We start from the raw sequence: 19,263 nt of genomic DNA, 5'->3' as shown, positions 1-19,263 counted from the left end.
CGAGAAGATTTGGACTAAATTCACCGTTATTTGGACTCAAATAGGGCAAAATGGCAAGTCCCGACATTTAATTACCTAACACAAAGTCAAATGAGCTTTGGGCCAAGTGAGCTACAAGTTCAAGCTCCATGAGAGTCACCCTCGACCCCAACCATGGATGAGGCCTAGAGACGTTTTTTTACCCCGTGGGGACTCGCCCTAAAAAGACAGGGAATACCCAATTGGACGGGGAATGGGAAGGGAGCAAGGAGAAATTTCTCCCCATTGACTAAACGAGGACAGGGACCGGAAATACATTTCCTATCCCCAACCCCGACCCTGTCCCCGCCCTAATTCCCCACCCCATTCCGATTGAAAATTATATATTTTTTCTTATATATATATTTTGTTATAATGAAATATATATATACACACACATATATAAACTCACATTATGTGAGTTCATTCTGTAATAAACTCATAGTGAATTCATTTTAATTAATTTTTTTTTCTAACTAGTTTTAACTAGTTTATTTTAAAATGCTACAACAATCATTTTTTAGTTCTTATCTCAATGTCTTTATACTTTAATATATGTAAATATTTTTTAATACTTAAAACTGGATTCCTTTTAAAACTTAAATATTGTACTATTTAAGTGGAAAATTTAGACATAATATTTAAATTTTAATTTTAGGACTAAATGTTTTAATGATATCTTTGCATATAAAATATTATTGTTTTATTAAGAAATTTTATATCGACAAAATGAATAAATTTAAAAAATACAAATGAGAAAATTTTCTCCACGTGGAATCTGATCTCTGAGAATTCTCCACGGGGAATCCCTACCCTATCTATGTGGAGAATTTCACGGGAATGGAGATTGAAATAGGGAGCAGGACGAGGATGGAAAAGGCTTTCCCGTTCCCGCCCCACCCGTGGACATCTCTAATGAAGTCGAAGGTAGCCAATTCGACTCAAGGGTGTGCAATTTGCACACATAGCCCAATACTAAAGATGAGAAGAGAACGGATATTAGGGAGTCCAAATCTAAGAGAGGAAAGAAAAACATTGGGTCAACTAGCCTATATATACAACATGACTCTAGAAGAAGTAAGTCAATTCTCATCCCTAAAACTCTTACTACAGCCATAAGCCTCTTACTAACTTAAACATTGAAGGTGTTATCGTTGTGACAATTACTACACCGGTGCCCAAATTTCTCTTTTTTGCAGGTCACATCTTTCTAGAATTACAATTTTATTGTTTATCAAGTGAGATCTCGCATCAACAAAACAAAAAGAAAATTTTCTGCAACTTTTCAACTGTGCAATATGATCTCATTGTATTGAAACAGAATTTGTAAGACTGAGCATAATAAAAAGTGTATTTATAATCTTAGATGGTAAGACAAGAGAATATCGGCCTTTGTTGGCTGAAATCCTTTTAGGGTGGCTTTTTAAAGACAAACCTAGAATGCTTTCGATGAATCTTAGAAGAGTTATCTCCATCGATTTTTATTAGAAAATTTTTTTGTAATCTTTCATTTGGGAAAAATGATGCCTTATCCCTTAGGTTGTTTTTATTTGTTTTTGCCCTCTGAATGCAACTCTCATATTTCTCAACAAGCAAACATTCAAAAAAAAAACAAAAACAAAAAAACAAAAAGAAAAGAAAAGAAAAGAGAAAAGAAAAAAGGTGAATATTAGCCACTCTTATTTTAAAACTGAGAAGATTATTGTCATATACTCAGATTCATAACATTTTCAGTAAAAGGCCCAGCAATGAGCTTAGTTCTTTGACTGAATACAACACATTTACAAGAGATAAGAAAAATAAAGAAGACAACCTTACTCTTCCTTTGATTTAAGTTGTCTAGCAAGTAAGATTAATCCCACAGTAGTGAAAGCAGACAAAACCACGGATGAATACGAAACTGCAAGTAGAGCGCCTCTCAAAGACTGAAGTATATATACATATATCATCAAATTCCCATTCAGCATTGAACTTAAGAATCGAAATAATCATAACATTCAAATTAATGGTTCTAGTACCTTGGCTAGAAGTAAAGCATTGTCATTTGCATACTGCAGAGAACTCTCAGGAATACTTTGAACACCCTGACCCAGTTGCCATGAAATTACTCTGCATTTTACATTTAAAACATGAAAGGGATATTCTTGTCATCTGATAAATGAATAAATATGTGAAGAATCTAGTTAAGATAAGTGGTGATTACCCGAAAACAAAACCAATTGCTGCACCGATGTTCGCCTTATCTGCAGTCAGTTCAACTTGAAGCTCTCCAAACTGAAGAGTGGAACAAAATTACTTAAATAAAGATCAAGTTGGTTCATATCTGCAAAATCATGGTTTATCCACAACGTATACGTTGTATCGAATCTAATGTAAAGTTCAAACCTACCTTAAACATTCTGGTTTCATTCTTAGGCTGTTCTGCTACTTTTGAAGCAGATGACGCAGACAGAAGCTTTCCAGTTGTATTCATTAATTTGGCAATCTATAATTGTGAAACCTTTCAAGAAAATTAGAAAAACTTAAATAATAAATTTTGTACTGATGAGAATTATAATTGATTTTCCGTTTTTGAAGAAAATCCACCAGCATGTTGATATTTCCTCGACTTTAAGAATGAGTACACAGCATAAACATCATTGACTTTCCAATTATGTAGGGCATAGGATAAATTATCAACATTAAAAATTTCCTTTTATAAACAAACCATGTATAGATAGTGAACAGAATCTCTAAGCCACCTCAAAGCTATTCTTCAGGGGTAGCTCATTAACCCTTAAACTTCTTACAATATGATTGATGTATAAGCTTTGATCATGAAAAAACATAGTTGGGTTTATGAGGTACCTTTTGTAGTTCACCCTGACCGTACTGTCCCATCGACTGGAACCTTCTTCCAGCAGATATCAAACGCTTGCCAAATCCTAAATAGATAGACCAAACAAAGGTCACATTTATTCCTTCACAAAATACTTGAGCATCAATTTCCTTGAGTCTTGTTCTTGCCTGACTTGTAATTGTCCGTCAAAGATTGCACCAATGTGGGGAACTTGCTTACTAAAGCATGTGAAGTGGAGGTATCAGCTACTTCCCATGCACGAGAGAGATTTAGCAATATTTCTCCCATCTCTTGACCACACTGAAGTAGACATTCAACATTCTCAGTACATCATAAGTTTGTAGCAGATAATTCACATTTACTCGGAGTTGAGAGTCGATAATCAAAAAGTTCATCTTATTATGAAAGTTCTACAATAAGAAAAACTTGAGAATCAAGTATCAAAACAAACATGTGCAGCAGAGAGGGCCTCATCTTATGATGGCATCCTCCCCTAGTAATTGTTTCAAATTTTCTTGGTAATTTATTTGTTACATTTTTCCTTTTGAGTTCAACAATATGAAGGTGAGCCACCTACCTAGGATTTAATATTTTATAAGTTTCCTTAGCATCCAAATATTGTAGGGTTGGATGGGTTGTTCCATGAGATTAATCGAGGTGTGCGTAAGTTAACCTAGATACTCACGTATATGTGTGTGTGGATGTGGGATTTCAAACATCTGGCTTGTATGATAGATGAGTAATATCATATCTTTGCCTATAACAGTTAAGTTATCCTTAGATTGACAATTTCTTTGTTGTATTTTCTACTTTGAAGAAATACTTTTGAAATCTTAACTAAACTATACGCAAACCTTTCAATTCACGATAGCATCTCTGGAGTGTGTTTGGGATAACTTTTGAAAAAAGTGTTTTTAAATGAAGGCATATCTTTTGAAAAATGGATAATAAAACTAAAATGGATGTGAATAGGCCTAAACAAGAATGATACAAACAAGCAGAACAAAGAAAGTACCTCGTCAATAACGGGTCCATTAGAAAGATCAAAAGCAGCATCATTGAGCTTCACATATAAAACAAAATTACCGATAATCACTCTCAATCCCCCAAAAAAACAAGAAAATGAAGAACATTAAACACAAAGCTACAGAATCACTCAACAACAAAATAAAAAACTTCCTCTTACATCAAGACGAAGATCACGGGGAAGTTTTTCAAAGTAATCTCGGGAGAGATCAAAACTGTCCTGTACAAAAAATTACAATCCAAACAGAAAATTAGACATAAACTTGTGGAATTGGAGGGGGGGGAAAAGTGGAGATGAAGGCCATACTTACGGCCAGTTCTTGAAGGAGAAGTTGAGGATCGGGTTCTAAGGACTTAGGGGAGTCCGATTCGGCGAGAGCAAAGGAAAGAGTGAGGGGTTTCAATGGAAAGGGCTTTTTGGCAAAGAAGGGTCTGAAACTGATTGGATATGGACGGGAATGTAGGGAAAAGAGAGGGCCAGAATGGGAAGAGAGAAAAGTGATGGGTTGAAGAAGGTGAAGGGAAGCCATTGGAGTGGGAGTTGAGAATCAGGTGTGTTCAGTGTCAGCCACCGAAATTTTTGGTAGTTTTAGAAGAAGCTCATTTTTATTTTTTATTTTTTTGGAATTTTTTTTTGTCTCATATTTTTTAAGGTTTGAAAGTGGGAAAATGATACAAAATGGCCCGAAAAGTAAAAACTTTTTCGATGATAGACGTCTTTCTAAAAACTTGTTTATTATTGACCCTTTTAACATGAAAAATACCACTTTTTACTCTCAATATTAAATACTCTCTTTCCATGTATTTCTACGTCTCTTTTTGCTCCCCCTTCCAACAACAACAAAACAAAAATTTAAAGTCATTTAAAACTAAAGATGCTTTAACATTATACTTATTTTATAAGCATGGTTGGAAAGAACGTGAAAAATCGTATGAAAACGAGAGATTATTTAATTAAAACGAAGTTGTATCCACAAAGATATGATAAAAATAAAACAAAGTTGGAAAATTTCACGAAACCACCCAACTCTCAAAAACTTTCTATGGATGATCTCTTCCTAAAACTTATCTATGACTGACCTTTTACCCTTGTGAAATACCAATTTTATCCTAATTTAGAGAACTCTTGAAACCGCACTACGAAGCATCGTTCACCCCACTTTTTCGCTTACATCTTCTCTCACTGTGCGATTTTGGCTCTCGCTTTCTCTCATTTTTGCTCTTGTATTTGACTCATCATCTCCCATCTTCATCTGGGCGTTTAGCCACCTTCTCATCGGTCATTTGTACACATTTTTCCACCATCATCGATCTTTGAAATGTATGTGACTCTTCTCCTTAAATGCGTGTTGATATTCGTTTAGGATTCTTGTCAGTCGTTTAGGATTCGTAAAGAGTTCGCGCCTACCATTTGTTAAACGATCTTGCAGCTTTTGTAAAATGGTTGTATAGTCGTTCTTAAGAGATCGCTTAGATAATCCTAGGCGAGCATTTAGTATTTTTTAAACGATCGATTAGAGTTGTAAACGATCGTTTAGAAAAAAATGTGTAATCATTTACTGGTGTTTACGCGATCGTTTAGGTATTTGTAATGCAATTGTTTAGTTGTTTATTACACCACGATCATTTAGGTACTTGTAATGCGATCGTTTAGTTGTTTGTTACGTGATTGTTTAAGTACTTGTAATGCGATCATTTAGTTGTTTGTTACTGTTGGGGTTGATGCCCTAAATTCTCGTGTCCTGTAGTTTGTAAATAGGTTGTACGAATGCTTGTTTTGTATAATATATGATATTTACTTTACATCTTGTATTTTGCTCAATTGCATGTTTTATTTGCTTTACCACCAATAAACATAAAATCTCTGGTTATCTGTATGTAACTTAAGCATGTATGTGGTGATATACAAGTGGATCATGTCTTAAGTGATAACCAAAATGGTCTGTAGTATATGGATATAGAAGAAAAACCTTATCCTGGTAACGCTACGAGTGCGGTCCGCTTTGTGGAATGGTCACAAGTGTTGTGACTTGTCACAGATGGTCTGATCCTGATCATTTGTGTAGGGGACATACGAGCGGGGGCGTCCTATACAAAGAGTTTGTGTTAATGTCTCGTTATATAACACCGTTCATGACAGAGACTTCACTTCACTAGGATGACCATAGATAATATGACCTCAATCCTGAGTGAGTTAGGAACTCTTGCCATTGAGGGCGGTCTTTTGATTTGTATGGGTGCGAGTGACCAAGTCGTCGATTCAAACATACCATTTTGAGGATTCATCTGATTTGGGAGCTGGGAACTCAGCTACACAAGATGGAATTGACTCCTTCCCCGAGGCAAGTAGATAGATAGCTCCATTAAGGGTTGATTTCAGGGCTTGAACGATGTGGCGCCATATACCTTCTCTTGGCCCGAGAGGTGTTCACACATAGTTGGACTATGTTGTATTGTTCATTAGAGGAATCAGTGGTACTTAAGGAGTGAGATGTAACTACAGGGGCAAAACAGTAAATTGGCCCAGCTGTACTTACGAGCATTTGTGAAAGGTCATCTTACTCATGATTGGTTATATCCGATGGAAACATAAATATATATGTGGTAAGAAGAGTTCAGCTGATGGTCTTTAGTGCAATGCCTGACAATTAACGAATGGTGGATCTCGTGGCTAAAGAGTTTAGTCAGCTATTCACGTACCATTGGAGCTTCGAGCCACAGGTCCATTAGGTCCCCTGGGTAGTTTGGATAAAGTCGAGAATCAGTATTTGGGTTAATTTGAAATGTTCAAATTGACAAGAGGAAGTTCGATTATATATGATATAATTGAACTGGTTAATTATATATGATATAATTGGCTAAATGTATGAGATACATTATTTTGGAGGAAATTAGATATAAATATGATTTATATTAAGTAGAGGAGAAATTACTATAGTAGATATGTGATATCAAACTATAGGGTAAGAATATAATATGATTATATTTATTAATTATTTAATTGGTTAATTATATGATAATTGGCCTAAAATTTCTCTAGGACGTGTGTTAGTAGGAGCAGCCCCTTCGGTTATGGTAACTGGAGAATAAAATGAAAATTAGTTTCATTTTCCAAAGGTTCAAAAATTTTGGCATCGGTGTGGAAACGTAAACGAGCGCATAAGTCGAGAGCCTATATGATAGTCGCTCAGCGCCTAAATGATCACACACCTTGCGCCTAAATGATCGCACGCTAGTTCCTAAACGATCGCTTAGCTTTCCTAAACGATCACATAGTGTGCCATATTTTCCAAACGATCGTTTACCTTTTACTAAACAATCACTTAGTAAAACCTACACGATCGTGTAGCTTCTTCTAAACGATAAGCACTTAGCTATACGATAGCTTCCTTTTCTCTTCCACTTGCTTATCGTCTACACAATTATTTCTTCCTCCTACCTCTACCAAACTCATTAAAGACCACACTTTAGATTCTCACTCTGAGAATACGAAGGGCTCCATTTCGGTGATTTTGTCCCCGTTGCGTTCACTTGTTCGTGACTGTTTGTGTTGCTGTCGTTCGTGTAGACGACCGTGCTGCTGTAGCCGACTTGCTTGCTGGGTGATAGAGATCGCGTAGAGGTCTTCCGCTACGTTAGAGTTCCAAACTTTAAGAGGGTCTTCAATTGGTATGAGAACTCTTTCCCTTTGTATCTTTAGTGTTCAAAGTATGTCGTTAATTAGTGTTTGTTTGCATAACTGTATGTTAGAATGTATATGTTGTATTTTAGTCATGGTGACATCGAAAAGATCCGAATGCGCTCGTGGATGCTCTTGGTAAGAGATCCTTCACTTACGTGATCGTTTAGGTATTTATAATGTGATTGTTTAGTTGTTTGTTACACGATTGTTTAGGTATTTGTAATGTGATTGTTTAGTTGTTTGTTACGCAATCGTTTAGGTATTTGTAATGCAATCGTTTAGTTGTTTGTTATGCGATCGTTTAGTTGTTTGTTATCCAATCGTTTCGTTTTATGTTACACAATCGTTTAGTTATTTGTTATGCGATCGTTTAGTTTTTATTATGTGATCGTTTACTTATTGTGATAATGTATTGTTACAGGTTGTTAAATGGTCGTCCTTGCTGAGAAATATTTCCCTGCTACAGTTTCTTACCAAGTCCACAAAACTGCATCCGTTATTAAGAATAAGTTGACAAAATAGCTGATGAGAATGTTTAGGATAACGGTCTTTGGTCCATTGTTGGACGTAGATATTGTATTTAATGGGCAACTTTTTTACCATTTTCTGTTGAGGGCGGTAATGGATGCAAACCCAAACGTTATACCATTCAACATATTGGGGAAGAAGGTAACATTCTCTCAAGATGATTTTAATCTGATAACTGGGTTATGGCCGACCAAGGAAATTGTAGAAAGAGAAACAAGTAGTGAGAGACTGCGACAACTCATTATTAGACCAAAGAACCCAAATGATAAGGATAGTTCTTGCAAGGACGTGGAGAATGCGTTCGAGAAGTTCACTTTAACAAACAATGAAGATGTCATCAAGGTTGCAATGACATTATTCATCGAAATGGTGATAATTGGAAAAGACAAGAAAATCCAATTTGATGTGAAGACATTTCGGATTGTTGATGACCCTGAAGTTTGTAGACATTATGACTGGTCGTTCGTCTTTTTCAAATGGCATGAAGACTATCATGCGCAGTAAGAAGGAAGCACATGAGATAAGGAAAGCAGAAAAGGCTCATAATGCCTCATATTGTTGTATAAAGGGATTTGCACTTGCATTACAGGTATGTACTTTTGTTTCCATAAAGAGTTATATTTCCTACGTAATCCGAGCTTGTTATTGGATTTTATGCGTTTATTGTGTTATTTTGTAAATACTGAGCAATTATGAGGTAGAATTGGTGATTTGGAGCTAAATGGGGTTAATTTGAAGCAAATTGGAGTTAAATTTGAGCATCTCGGCTTCAAAGGAGCAAAAAAGACCAACATGCCCCTACTTCAGCGTCACAACGCTCATCTTATACAAAGCCTCAACAGTTTCCTGGAGCTTGAAAACAGAATGTTGGTGTGCAGGGCAGCGTCGCAACGCTACCCTTAGCGTTGTAACGCTCTGAATACTTTGACATTAATTTGATCCGCGTTCGCATTTCTTCTTCAGCCTAATTTTAGGGCAGCATTGCAACGCTGTGATGAATTCTATAAATTTCCCTCTTCGCCTTTAGGTTAAAATATGTTGAATTTGAGAGCTGAATTGATGGAGGCCGAGGATGATCTTCATTCTTCTTCTTTTCCCTTCATATTTTAGTATCTTTAGGTTAGTTTTTCTTTTTATTTTGGGTTGTAATCGATGGATCAGATGTTTATCTCGAGTTTTTTTTTATGAATTAAGAGGTAACTTCTACCTAATTTCTTTAAGCAAGAGCCCTATGTTTTGTTTCTTGAGATTTTTGTGATTAAATGTGATGTACCTCAATTCTATGTTTTCTTTGAATCTTGATGTAATTTAGATTTTCATTCGTGTGTTGGACTGACGACTCTATCATAATTGCATGGCTTCGCTAATTAATTTTGATGTGAATGCTTAGACTTATAGATCGGGCTTGAATCTTGGCAATGTATGTTTAATCTAGATTCGAAAAATAATTTGGTTAATTAAATATGGCTAACTAGACACAGCATGATAGCTCTTTTCACCTCCATTCATGCACACATGCACACTTTTTTTTTTTTTTTTTTTGCAGACATGCCGACATATGCTTCCTTTTTATGCATTTTTTTTCAGAACAACAACTAGTTTGCTTCTCTTTATTTTTTTACTTGCACATTAGGTCATTATTTTCTCACTGTCTAATTTTGCTCTCAAGCACTAAAAGTTACTCCCAAGCTAAAAGGGGGCCTTTTGAGGTGACAACGAAAATTCGAGATGAATATCCCGTTTCTAAGACTTTTAAGGGATTTATAACAAAAAAAATTTCAACCTAGGTTCATTATGCATGGGCTTCGTGAAAATTTTTTTATTAAAAAGTTGTCATGCTCTTTTTAGTTTGGTTAATTTGGCTCCTTGAGCGTTGTGCTCGGACTATGCTTTGTGTGGTTTGATTGCCTTGTTTGCTCTATTGCTTTGTTGTTATTATGATGGTTTATGACACACTCTTCTTGTAATAAAATTTGCATGGAAGAACATTAGGAAAACATGATCATGGTTTTTAGCCCAATTTTTTTTTATAAAAAAAATCTTGTCTCTCATGCATCTTTTAAGTCATTGTTTTGCGAAATTAAAAGTCTTGCATGCTTAAAATTAGGTTATTTCGTTTGTATTTCTATTGTCGCCTTGAAAGATCCACCTTTGACTTAGGAGTAACCTTATTTGTTGTAGAGCAAAACTAGACAAAGTGGATAAAATAGGGCCTCCTGTGAATAAAAAAAAAGAGAAAGAAAAGAAAGAAAAGAAAATTAGTAAAAAAAGTAGGAAAAATGCAAAAAGAAAATAAAGAAAAAAAAATGAGGCAATAGCTAGCTTGACTACAAAAAAAATAGTGTATGTGTGCATGGATAGAGGTGAAAAGAGCTACCTCCCGTGTCTATTAGGGCCCTGCGAGAAAAGAGTGGATAGGTTCCCAACGGTGGGGTGTGAAAGCTAGCTCTCTAGGTAAAATAAATGCACTTTATGTTTTGTGTATATGTGTTTAGGAACTCTTGTCTTAGTGTTGCCCTCTTTTCTGCAAGTTTGATATGTCTGAGGTTGATAACTAAGCCAGAGTAGGGAAAAATCAGAATGAGGACCTTATAAAAAAATTTCGGGTTGTGCAAGCTCAACTAGCAAGACTCTAGGCTTACTCATGCATGAATAGACTAAGAATCATTCTTAAAATTGTACTTCATTGATTGATTATAATTAAATTTCATTCTTGATTACAAACTTTATTCTAATTGACTGTTGAGATTGGAGTAGCAACTTTGCAACTAGAGCTAACATATCTTTGATTGTCTTATATTATATTTGATTGTGTGCTTCTACCTTACTTGGGATGAGCAAGATTTAAGTTTGAGGTGTTTGATAGCTTTCAAAAGAGCTATATTTCCTGGCTTAATTTGGACTTGTTATTGATAGAGTATACTAACATGCAATGGAAGAAATTAGAATCAATAAGTACTCTAATTACACTTAATTTGAGTTTTAAAAACATGTATAAACCAATTTTCAAATGAGGGTTTCAAGAGCACATTACCTTTTATGGAAAACCCTTTTGATTCTTGCACCTCTTCACGAATTTGGCCTCCAAATTGATAGTAGACCACCACAATGATCTTCTCTACTTTCTCTAACTAGGATTGTGTGGTGGAAACACTGAATGAGGTGAATTTGGGTGAAAGAGAGAATAGGGTTTGTGAGAGAGAGCTTAAGAAGTTTTCAAAAAATTCTCAAAGAACTCAAAATTTTCTTCAAATCTTAGAAATTGAAAGTCTTTTAAACAATCAACTCATGCAGCCACTAACACATTCAACCAAATGACACTTCAAAAAATATTTGTGAGTGGGCCAGGTATTTATTAAAGGATTAATTTAACACATGTTGGATTAATCCACTATACAATTTTATTTTTAGATTTAATTCTTCAATTGAATTTAATTTTCAGCAAAATTAAATTTAATTAAAATTCAAATCAGAATTTGAATTTCAAAAATTGAAAAAATGTTCAGTTTAAATAATTAATTAAACAAATTTAATTAATTAATTAAATAATAATTTAATATCAGATATTAAATTAATCAAACATCTAATTAATACATGAATTCTATTCATGTTTAATCAATATTTAAATCATCATTTTAATATATTAATCTCTCGAATTCTGTTTAATTTAGACAAAATTAAACGTTTTAATTATATCAAATATAATTAATTAAACCTTAAATTGAATTTGAACACTTCAAATTCAAAACCTTAATTCCGAATTTGAACATTTCAAATTCGCTCAATTCACTAATCCAAGAAGTAATTTTAAGAGCTAGTAGAGGGACCTCATGGACCTACAGATCATGAGCTCCAACGATTTGAGATTAATTGGCTAAACTCTTTAGACGAATTAATCAATATTCATTAACTACCGAGACATACCACTATAGCTCGATAGTTGCACTCTACTTACTATAGATATATTTCTGTTAACTTTAATCATAATTAGTAAGTCAATCCTTCACAGGTCATTCGTATTTACAGCTAGGTCAAACTTACCGTTTTATCCCTATAAATACATCTTGCTTCTTAAGCTCCTACTGATCCTCTATTGAACAATTTGGTTTACAGTCCAACTATTAAACTATGACCCTCTCGATCATGAGAGGGCGGGGCCCTATTCTTCTACACCAAGAATCAGCACTTAGGAGTACAACCTATTTGCTAACCCTAAGTCGGGTAGGAGTGAATTCCATCTTGCAGAGCTATATCCCCAGCTATCTATCCGATCTTATCCCCAAAATGGGAGACTCATTGAGCAGTGCTGATGGACTACTTTCACCTATGCAGATCAAAGGATAATCCCAAATAAACAGGAGTTCATAGTTAACTCAGGATTAAGATCGAGTTACCCTAGGTCATTGAATTTTGAAATAGTCAGTTTTAACAATAAACGGTCGTTATAAAGAAAAGTGACTATTCTGAGGTCCGGATGTAAACTCATTGCATAGGATACCTCCACTCACATGTCTTCACATGAATGATTTTGGGATCACATCATTTGTATCAATATACAAAATGGATCGCATCCAATAGTGTCACAAGAATAAGGTACCCAGTCTCATCCATATACTTATAAACCATTTTGTCTATATACTAAAACTTGATCATCTTTTATGTCACCATATAAAGTTAAAGTATTCATATTGTAGCCATGGATTCGCTTATTAGATTTTTATAATAGAATGCAATATCAATAACAATTTATTGAATAAAATACTCAATAATATTTTTATTGATAAATAGAATATGTTTAACAATATTTACAAACCGTGAGTTTAGGACATTCTCAATAGTTATTGGATTTTATGTATTTATTGTATTATTTTGTAGGTGCTAAGCAATCATGCCAATTTGGAGCTAAACGGGGTTAATTTAAAGCAAATTGCAGTTGATTTGAGCATCGGGGCTCCAAAGGAGCAAAATAGACCAAAATGCCCCTGCTTTAGCATCACAACGCTCATCCTATACAAAACCCCAACGCTCGCCTGACACTTGAAGATAGAATGCTAGTGTGCAGGGCAGCGTTGCAATACTACCCTTAGCGTTGCAACGCTCCGAATACTTCAACGTTAATTTGGTCTGCACGGGCGTTTCTTCTTCAGTCCAATTTCAGGGCAGGATTGCAACACTGCGATAAATTCTATAAATATCCTCATTTTCCTTTAGGTCAAAATATGCTGAATTTGGGGGTTGAATTGATGGAGGTCGATGTTGGTCTTCATTCTTCTTCTTTTCCCTTCAGATTTTAGTATCTTTAGGTTAGTTTTTTTTTTTAATTTTTGGTTGTAATCGATGGATCAGATGTTTATCTCGAGTTTTTTTTTATTTTTTTATTTTTATGAATTAAGAGGTAACTTCTACCTAATTTCTTTGAGCAAGAGTCCTATGTTTTGTTTCTTGAGATTTCTGTGGTTAAATGTGATGTATCTCAATTCTATGTTTTCTTTGAATCTTACTATAATTTAGATTTGCATTTGTTTTTTGGACTGACGAACCTATCATAATTGCATGTCTTCACTAATTAATTTCGAGCTCGTGTGTTTCCTTCTATTCGTCTATGCTTGAATTTACCCCGGTAGCAGAAGATTAGATGTGAATGCTTAGATTTATAGGCTGGTTTTGAAACTTGGCATTGTATGTTTAATCTAGATTCGAAGAATAATTTGGTTAATTGAATATGGATTTTCCTGACATTTAATCGATGTGATTGAATCCTCATTCTTAATTCATATGATTTTTAATTAGGTAAAACTTGGTAACATGTCCAACCCAAGAGAAGGGTAGATTGGCCCTAGAACCCAAGAAATGGTTGTTTATTGAGAGAATTAAAACTATTCATTGAAAATTCTACCGGGTCTAAAATCCAAAATTTGAGTAAGGTTGATCTTTACGAGTCATTTGATTAGAGTTATTTTTTTTTTATGAAAATAAACATAAGCATGTTAAATCTATATTTGTTACACAATTCTCAACGCTTTATTAAGAATAACTTATTTCCAAGCATCATCTTTTCTTGTTGACAACTTTTTTTTTACACTTTGTTTATATTTGTCTCGTTATTCCTATACTTTTTTTTTACAACATGGGCCGCATCCAATAGTGTCATCCATCCAATAGTGTCATCTTCGTAACACTATTGGATGTGGCCCATGTTGGGAATGTCCTAGAACTCGCAGTTCGTGTTAAACATTCTATTTATCAATAATAATGACTTGTTGATTTTGCATCTTGTTATGAAAATCCAATAAACATATCCATGGCTATAATCTGAATACTGTAACTTTATGTAGTGACATAAGCAAGATCAAGTTAACAGTATATAGCCTAAATGGTCTAATAAGTATATGGATGAAATTGGATATCTCATCCTGGCTATTGGATGCGACCCACTTTGTAGTTGTTACAAGAAGTTGTAAAGTGCTACAAACAATGTGATCCACAAATCGTTCATGTTGAGACATGTGAGTGGAAGCATCCTATGCAATGAGTTTGCATATAGACTGGACCATGAAAATAGTCACTTTTCTTTATAACGACCGTTTACTATTAAAACTGACTATTTCATTTATCAAATAACCTAGGTTAACTCGATCTCAATTCTGAGCTAGCTATGAACTCTTGTTTGTTCGAGATTATCCTTTGATCTGCAAACAGTGAGAGTAGTCTAACAACACTTCTCAATAAGCTTCCCATTTTAATGATAAAATCAGATGAATAGCTAGGGACATAGCCTTGCAAGATGGAATTCACTCCTACCCGATTTAGGGTTAGTAGATAGGTTGTTCTCTTAAGTACTGATTCCGGATCTTGAACAATCGGGGTCCCGCCTTCTCATGATAGAGAAAAGATTTGATTCGTAGGGATTATGAATCAGAATTGTTCATTAGAGAGTTAGTGGGAACTTAACAAACAAGATGTATTCACAAAGGGTAAAACGGTTATTTTGACCCAGTTGTGATTATGAACAACCTGTGAAGGATCGATGTACTGATTATGGTTATAAAGTGGGCATAATATATCTACAGTGAGGGGAGTGCAACTATGGGCTATAGTGGAGTGTCCCATTAGTTAACGAATGAGGGTTAGATCGGACTAATGAGTCTAGTCGATTAATCTCGAATCGTTGGAGCCCATGATTTGTAAGTCCACGAGGTCCCCCTACTAGCTCGTAAATGGTTAAGCTTTAGAGTAGCTTGAGAAATTAGTTTGAAACATTCAAATTAAAATTAAATGGAATAGGAGAATATATATATACTATATATATTAAATATGATTTAAATATATGAATATGGTTTTGTGGAAAAATTAATTTAATATTTGATATTAAATTAATTAATATTTTTTAAATTAATTTAGAAATTTGAATTTTCAGTTTTAAAATCAATATTGAATTTTGAAATTGGTTTTAGTTTTAAAGAAAAATTATAAAATTCAGATAACATGCACAAATGGTTTTTCATGGTTTTCTATTATCATCTTCATTATGCACATTTCTTCTTTGCATGTTCATCTGCAATAAATAAAGAAGAATGGAGTGATTTGAAGACATGCATTCTACAGAAATTTTGAGAGAAAATTTTGGTTGAAGAAGAGTTCTTAAAAAACTGAGTGTTGTGAGCTTTTCTTTATAATTCCATTGCTTCAAGCTGTTCTTAAGTCCCACAACTCGGTCTAAAGCTCCAAGAGGATAGTAGGGAGGATCTTGAGGTGGTTCACGGTGATCTTTGATGAAGACTGCTGCTGTTTGATCAAGATCTTGAAGAGTTCTACAAAGGTATGATTTAAAACCTTTCTTATTTAGATGTGCATGCTTTAGTTTCTGCCAAAATTAGTGAATTTGAATGCTTATGGATCCATGATACTTCCGCTGCATGTTATTACACTCTAACAACCCACTCTGTAGTTGTTACAAGAAGTTGTAAAGTGCAACAAACGATGTGATCCACAAATTGTTCATGTTGAGACATGTGAGTGAGGGCATCCTATGCAATGAGTTTGCAATAGACCGAACCACGAAAATAGTCAATTTTCTTTATAACGATCGTTTACTGTTAAAACTGACTATTTCATCTATCAAATAACCTAGGTTAACTCGATTTTAATCCTAAGCTAGCTATGAACTCCTGTTTATTCGGGATCATCTTTTGATCTGCAAACGGTGAGAGTAGTCCAACAACACTGCTCAATAGGCTTCCCATTTTGGGGATAAGACCGGATGAATAGCTGGGGACATAGCCTTGCAAGATAGAATTCACTTCTACCTGATTTAGGGTTAGTAGATAGGTTGTTCTCTTAAGTACTGATTCCAGGTCTTGAACAATCGGGGCCTCGCCTTCTCATGATAGAGAAAGGATTTGATTTATAGGGATTATGAATCAGAATTGTTCATTAAAGAGTCAGTGGGAACTCAAGGAATAAGATGTATTCACAGGGGAAAAATGGTTATTTTGACCTAGCTGTAATTACGAACAACCTATGAAGGATCGACTTACTGATTATGGTTATAAAGTGGACATAATATATCTACAGTGAGGGGAGTGCAACTATGGGCTATAGTGGAGTGTCCTATTAGTTAACGAATAGGGATTAGACCGGACTAATGAGTTTAGTCGATTAATCTCGAATCATTGGAGCCCATGATCTGTAGGTCCGTGAGGTCCCCTACTAGCTCGTAAATGGTTAAGCTTTAGAGTAGCTTGAGAGATTAATTTGAAACGTTCAAATTAAAATTAAACAGAATAGGAGAATATATATTTAAATATGATTTAAATATATGAAGATGGTTTTGTGCAAAAATTAATTTAACATTTGATATTAAATTAATTTATGAAATTAATTTTAGAAAATTAATTTTTCAGTTTTAATATCAATTTTAAAATCAAGATTTTGGTTTTAAAGATAAAATTGGAAAATCGGATTACATGCACAAATGGAATTTTGAAGTTTTCCATTACCATCTTCTTCATGCTCACACAAAACCCACTTCCTCTTCTTCATTAAACTCCAAACATGAGCTGCAAGCCATGCACATTCCTTCTTTTTCATGTTCATCTGCAATAAATAAAGAAGAACGGCGTGATATGAAGGCATGCATTACACATAAATTTTGAGAGAGAAATTCAACTGGAAGAAAGAGTTCTTTGGTAGTGTGTTGCTATGAGCTTTCCTCTGTAATTTCTTTGCTTCAAGTTGTTCTTGAGTCCCACAACCAGTCTAAAGCTCCAAAAAGATAGTGGGGAAGATCTTGAGGTGGTTTATAGTGATCTTTGGTGAATGCGACGATGCTACGCGAGGGATGCGGCGATGCTACGCGATGGTATGCGGCAACACTATGTGATGATGCTATGCGGCAACCTTGCTAAAGGATGAGCTAGGCGATGAAACAAGCTATGGTGGACGCATGGTGAATTGTCCTTGCGTTGCTAAGGCTTGCTGTAATAAGGTTCATGAGGTTGGTTGCATTGGTCTAGAGCAAGAGACTACGGACGTTGATAAGCAACAAGGACATGCATGCGTTGGTCATAAGGGATACGTTAGCAAGAGCCTAAGCGATGGTGAGCTATACCATGAGGTGTTGAGTTGAGAACCAAGTCGACCCAAAGGTTGTTATGCATTGGTGATGTGCTATGTGTCGAGACATCTGAGGCATGTGGACGCATAGGACAAGGCTTGAGCAAATAGTATGCGGTGGAAGAGGGTTGGTCATACTTCTAGTTGAGCGCATAGGGCAAAGGTAAGCTATGCGGTAGAAGGCATGCGGCCAAGGATGAGCCTTGCGAGCATCTAGCATATGTGACCAAGTTGCATCAATGGGATGCACAAGGTAGGTTGCGTTAATTAGAAATGGCACAACCGAGGCTAATAGTCGCATATGGGAAAGGTTCTAGGCGGCAATGGCTTGAAGGTGTTATGTTGAGATTTAAAGAACCACAAGAGCGCAAAGATAGATGGATGCATGTGCAATGGTAGTGTCCGGACATAAGTTGTGTTGCGCCAGCCGGATGGACGCATATTGAAGTTGGATGGACACATATGACGTGGATGAACGCATAGAGAGTGAATGGATGCTTTGCGGTAGATGGGTGCATAGGAGATTGGATGGATGCATTCAAGGTCGTCATCGGGAATGTGGCTTGTTGGGGAGAAATCTTAGGCCTTAAGAAATGGATGTGGGATGCACAAGAAGACATGCAAAATTGAGGGCTATGTGTTGGTAAAAGGGGAGCAAGACACCTTGGATTGCGATGATGTAAAGGTTGCGTTAATAGTGTAAGGAAAGGACACTTGGACATGCGGCCAAGTAGGAGGTGTCGGCTTTGGAGAGATTTTGGACGCCTATAAATAAGGCCAAAGACTTCTCTTCAGATTATAACTCAAAGGACATTAAGAAGAGTGTATGAGGACTAATTGATAGAAGACTATGCGTTGATGGAAGAACACATGCATTGGTAGCAAGACCATGCATTGGTCATGAAGTTCCAAGAGGAGGAGATGTCGTCGGACAGGAAGGTCTGGAAGTAGCATCAACTTGGGACGAGGAGTTTTCCCAGAATACTCGTGCGTTTGGAGTGATTCCAAATCCACCTGAAATCTACGTAAGTCTAGTTTTCATGGTAGGGCTGCCGGAGAAGAAACTCTAGGGAATCGGGCTGGAGAATGAGGAAAAGACAGAAGGGTCGAGCTGTCGAGTAAGCTTGGGCCAGTCTTGATTTTGTGATATTTCTAGCCAAACCACAAGAAGTTTTGAGCTAAGATTTTAAGGTAAGATTCCTGATACATTTTAGAGCATATTTGTAGAAGGAAGTAACTCGAGATAAAGCCTAGAACTATAAGTAATATGAGCTGAAAATTGAATCTGGATTTTAGGATTCAAAAGGGAGCCCGAGGTGATCAAGGAACTTCTAGAAAGGAAGATTCCTACCTTACCAAGGTGAGTGGTAATTTCCTTTAAGTCTTAAGCATATATTTTAGAGTTAATTGTCTATGCCTACGTTATGAATGAGTAAATAGCATGAGAATGAGAATATGCAAACGGGATGGTCAGGGGTCAATAGACCTAGTTCCTGAGTCCAAGAGCAGAACCTCACGGGATGGTCAGGGGACCAAGAGGTCTAGTTCCTGAGCC

The 19,263-nt window shown here is 35.6% G+C and overlaps 1 protein-coding gene across 2 annotated transcripts; it reads right to left on the bottom strand.

Annotated features, from left to right (window-relative positions):
• Nucleotides 1-1,676: 1,676 nt before the first annotated feature.
• Nucleotides 1,677-4,507, bottom strand: LOC120071143. Of its 2 annotated transcripts, none has more exons than XM_039023230.1 (9): nt 4,195-4,507; nt 4,044-4,103; nt 3,873-3,920; nt 3,025-3,157; nt 2,866-2,942; nt 2,408-2,503; nt 2,222-2,292; nt 2,037-2,127; nt 1,677-1,918 (listed from the first exon to the last, which is right to left on the bottom strand). In XM_039023230.1, the coding sequence occupies exons 1-9, from the start codon at nt 4,411-4,413 to the stop codon at nt 1,871-1,873; spliced, it is 843 nt and encodes a 280-aa protein (XP_038879158.1). In that variant the 5' UTR covers nt 4,414-4,507; the 3' UTR covers nt 1,677-1,870. The 2 variants fall into 2 exon arrangements, with proteins under 2 accessions (XP_038879158.1, XP_038879157.1); XM_039023229.1 differs by having other exon boundaries at nt 1,677-1,943; nt 4,195-4,505.
• Between the last annotated feature and the right edge of the window lie 14,756 nt (nt 4,508-19,263).

This window comes from Benincasa hispida, chromosome 2, assembly GCF_009727055.1.
Source record: "Benincasa hispida cultivar B227 chromosome 2, ASM972705v1, whole genome shotgun sequence".
Classification (NCBI taxonomy): Eukaryota; Viridiplantae; Streptophyta; class Magnoliopsida; order Cucurbitales; family Cucurbitaceae; genus Benincasa; species Benincasa hispida.
This window is presented reverse-complemented; position numbering and strand designations above follow the sequence as displayed.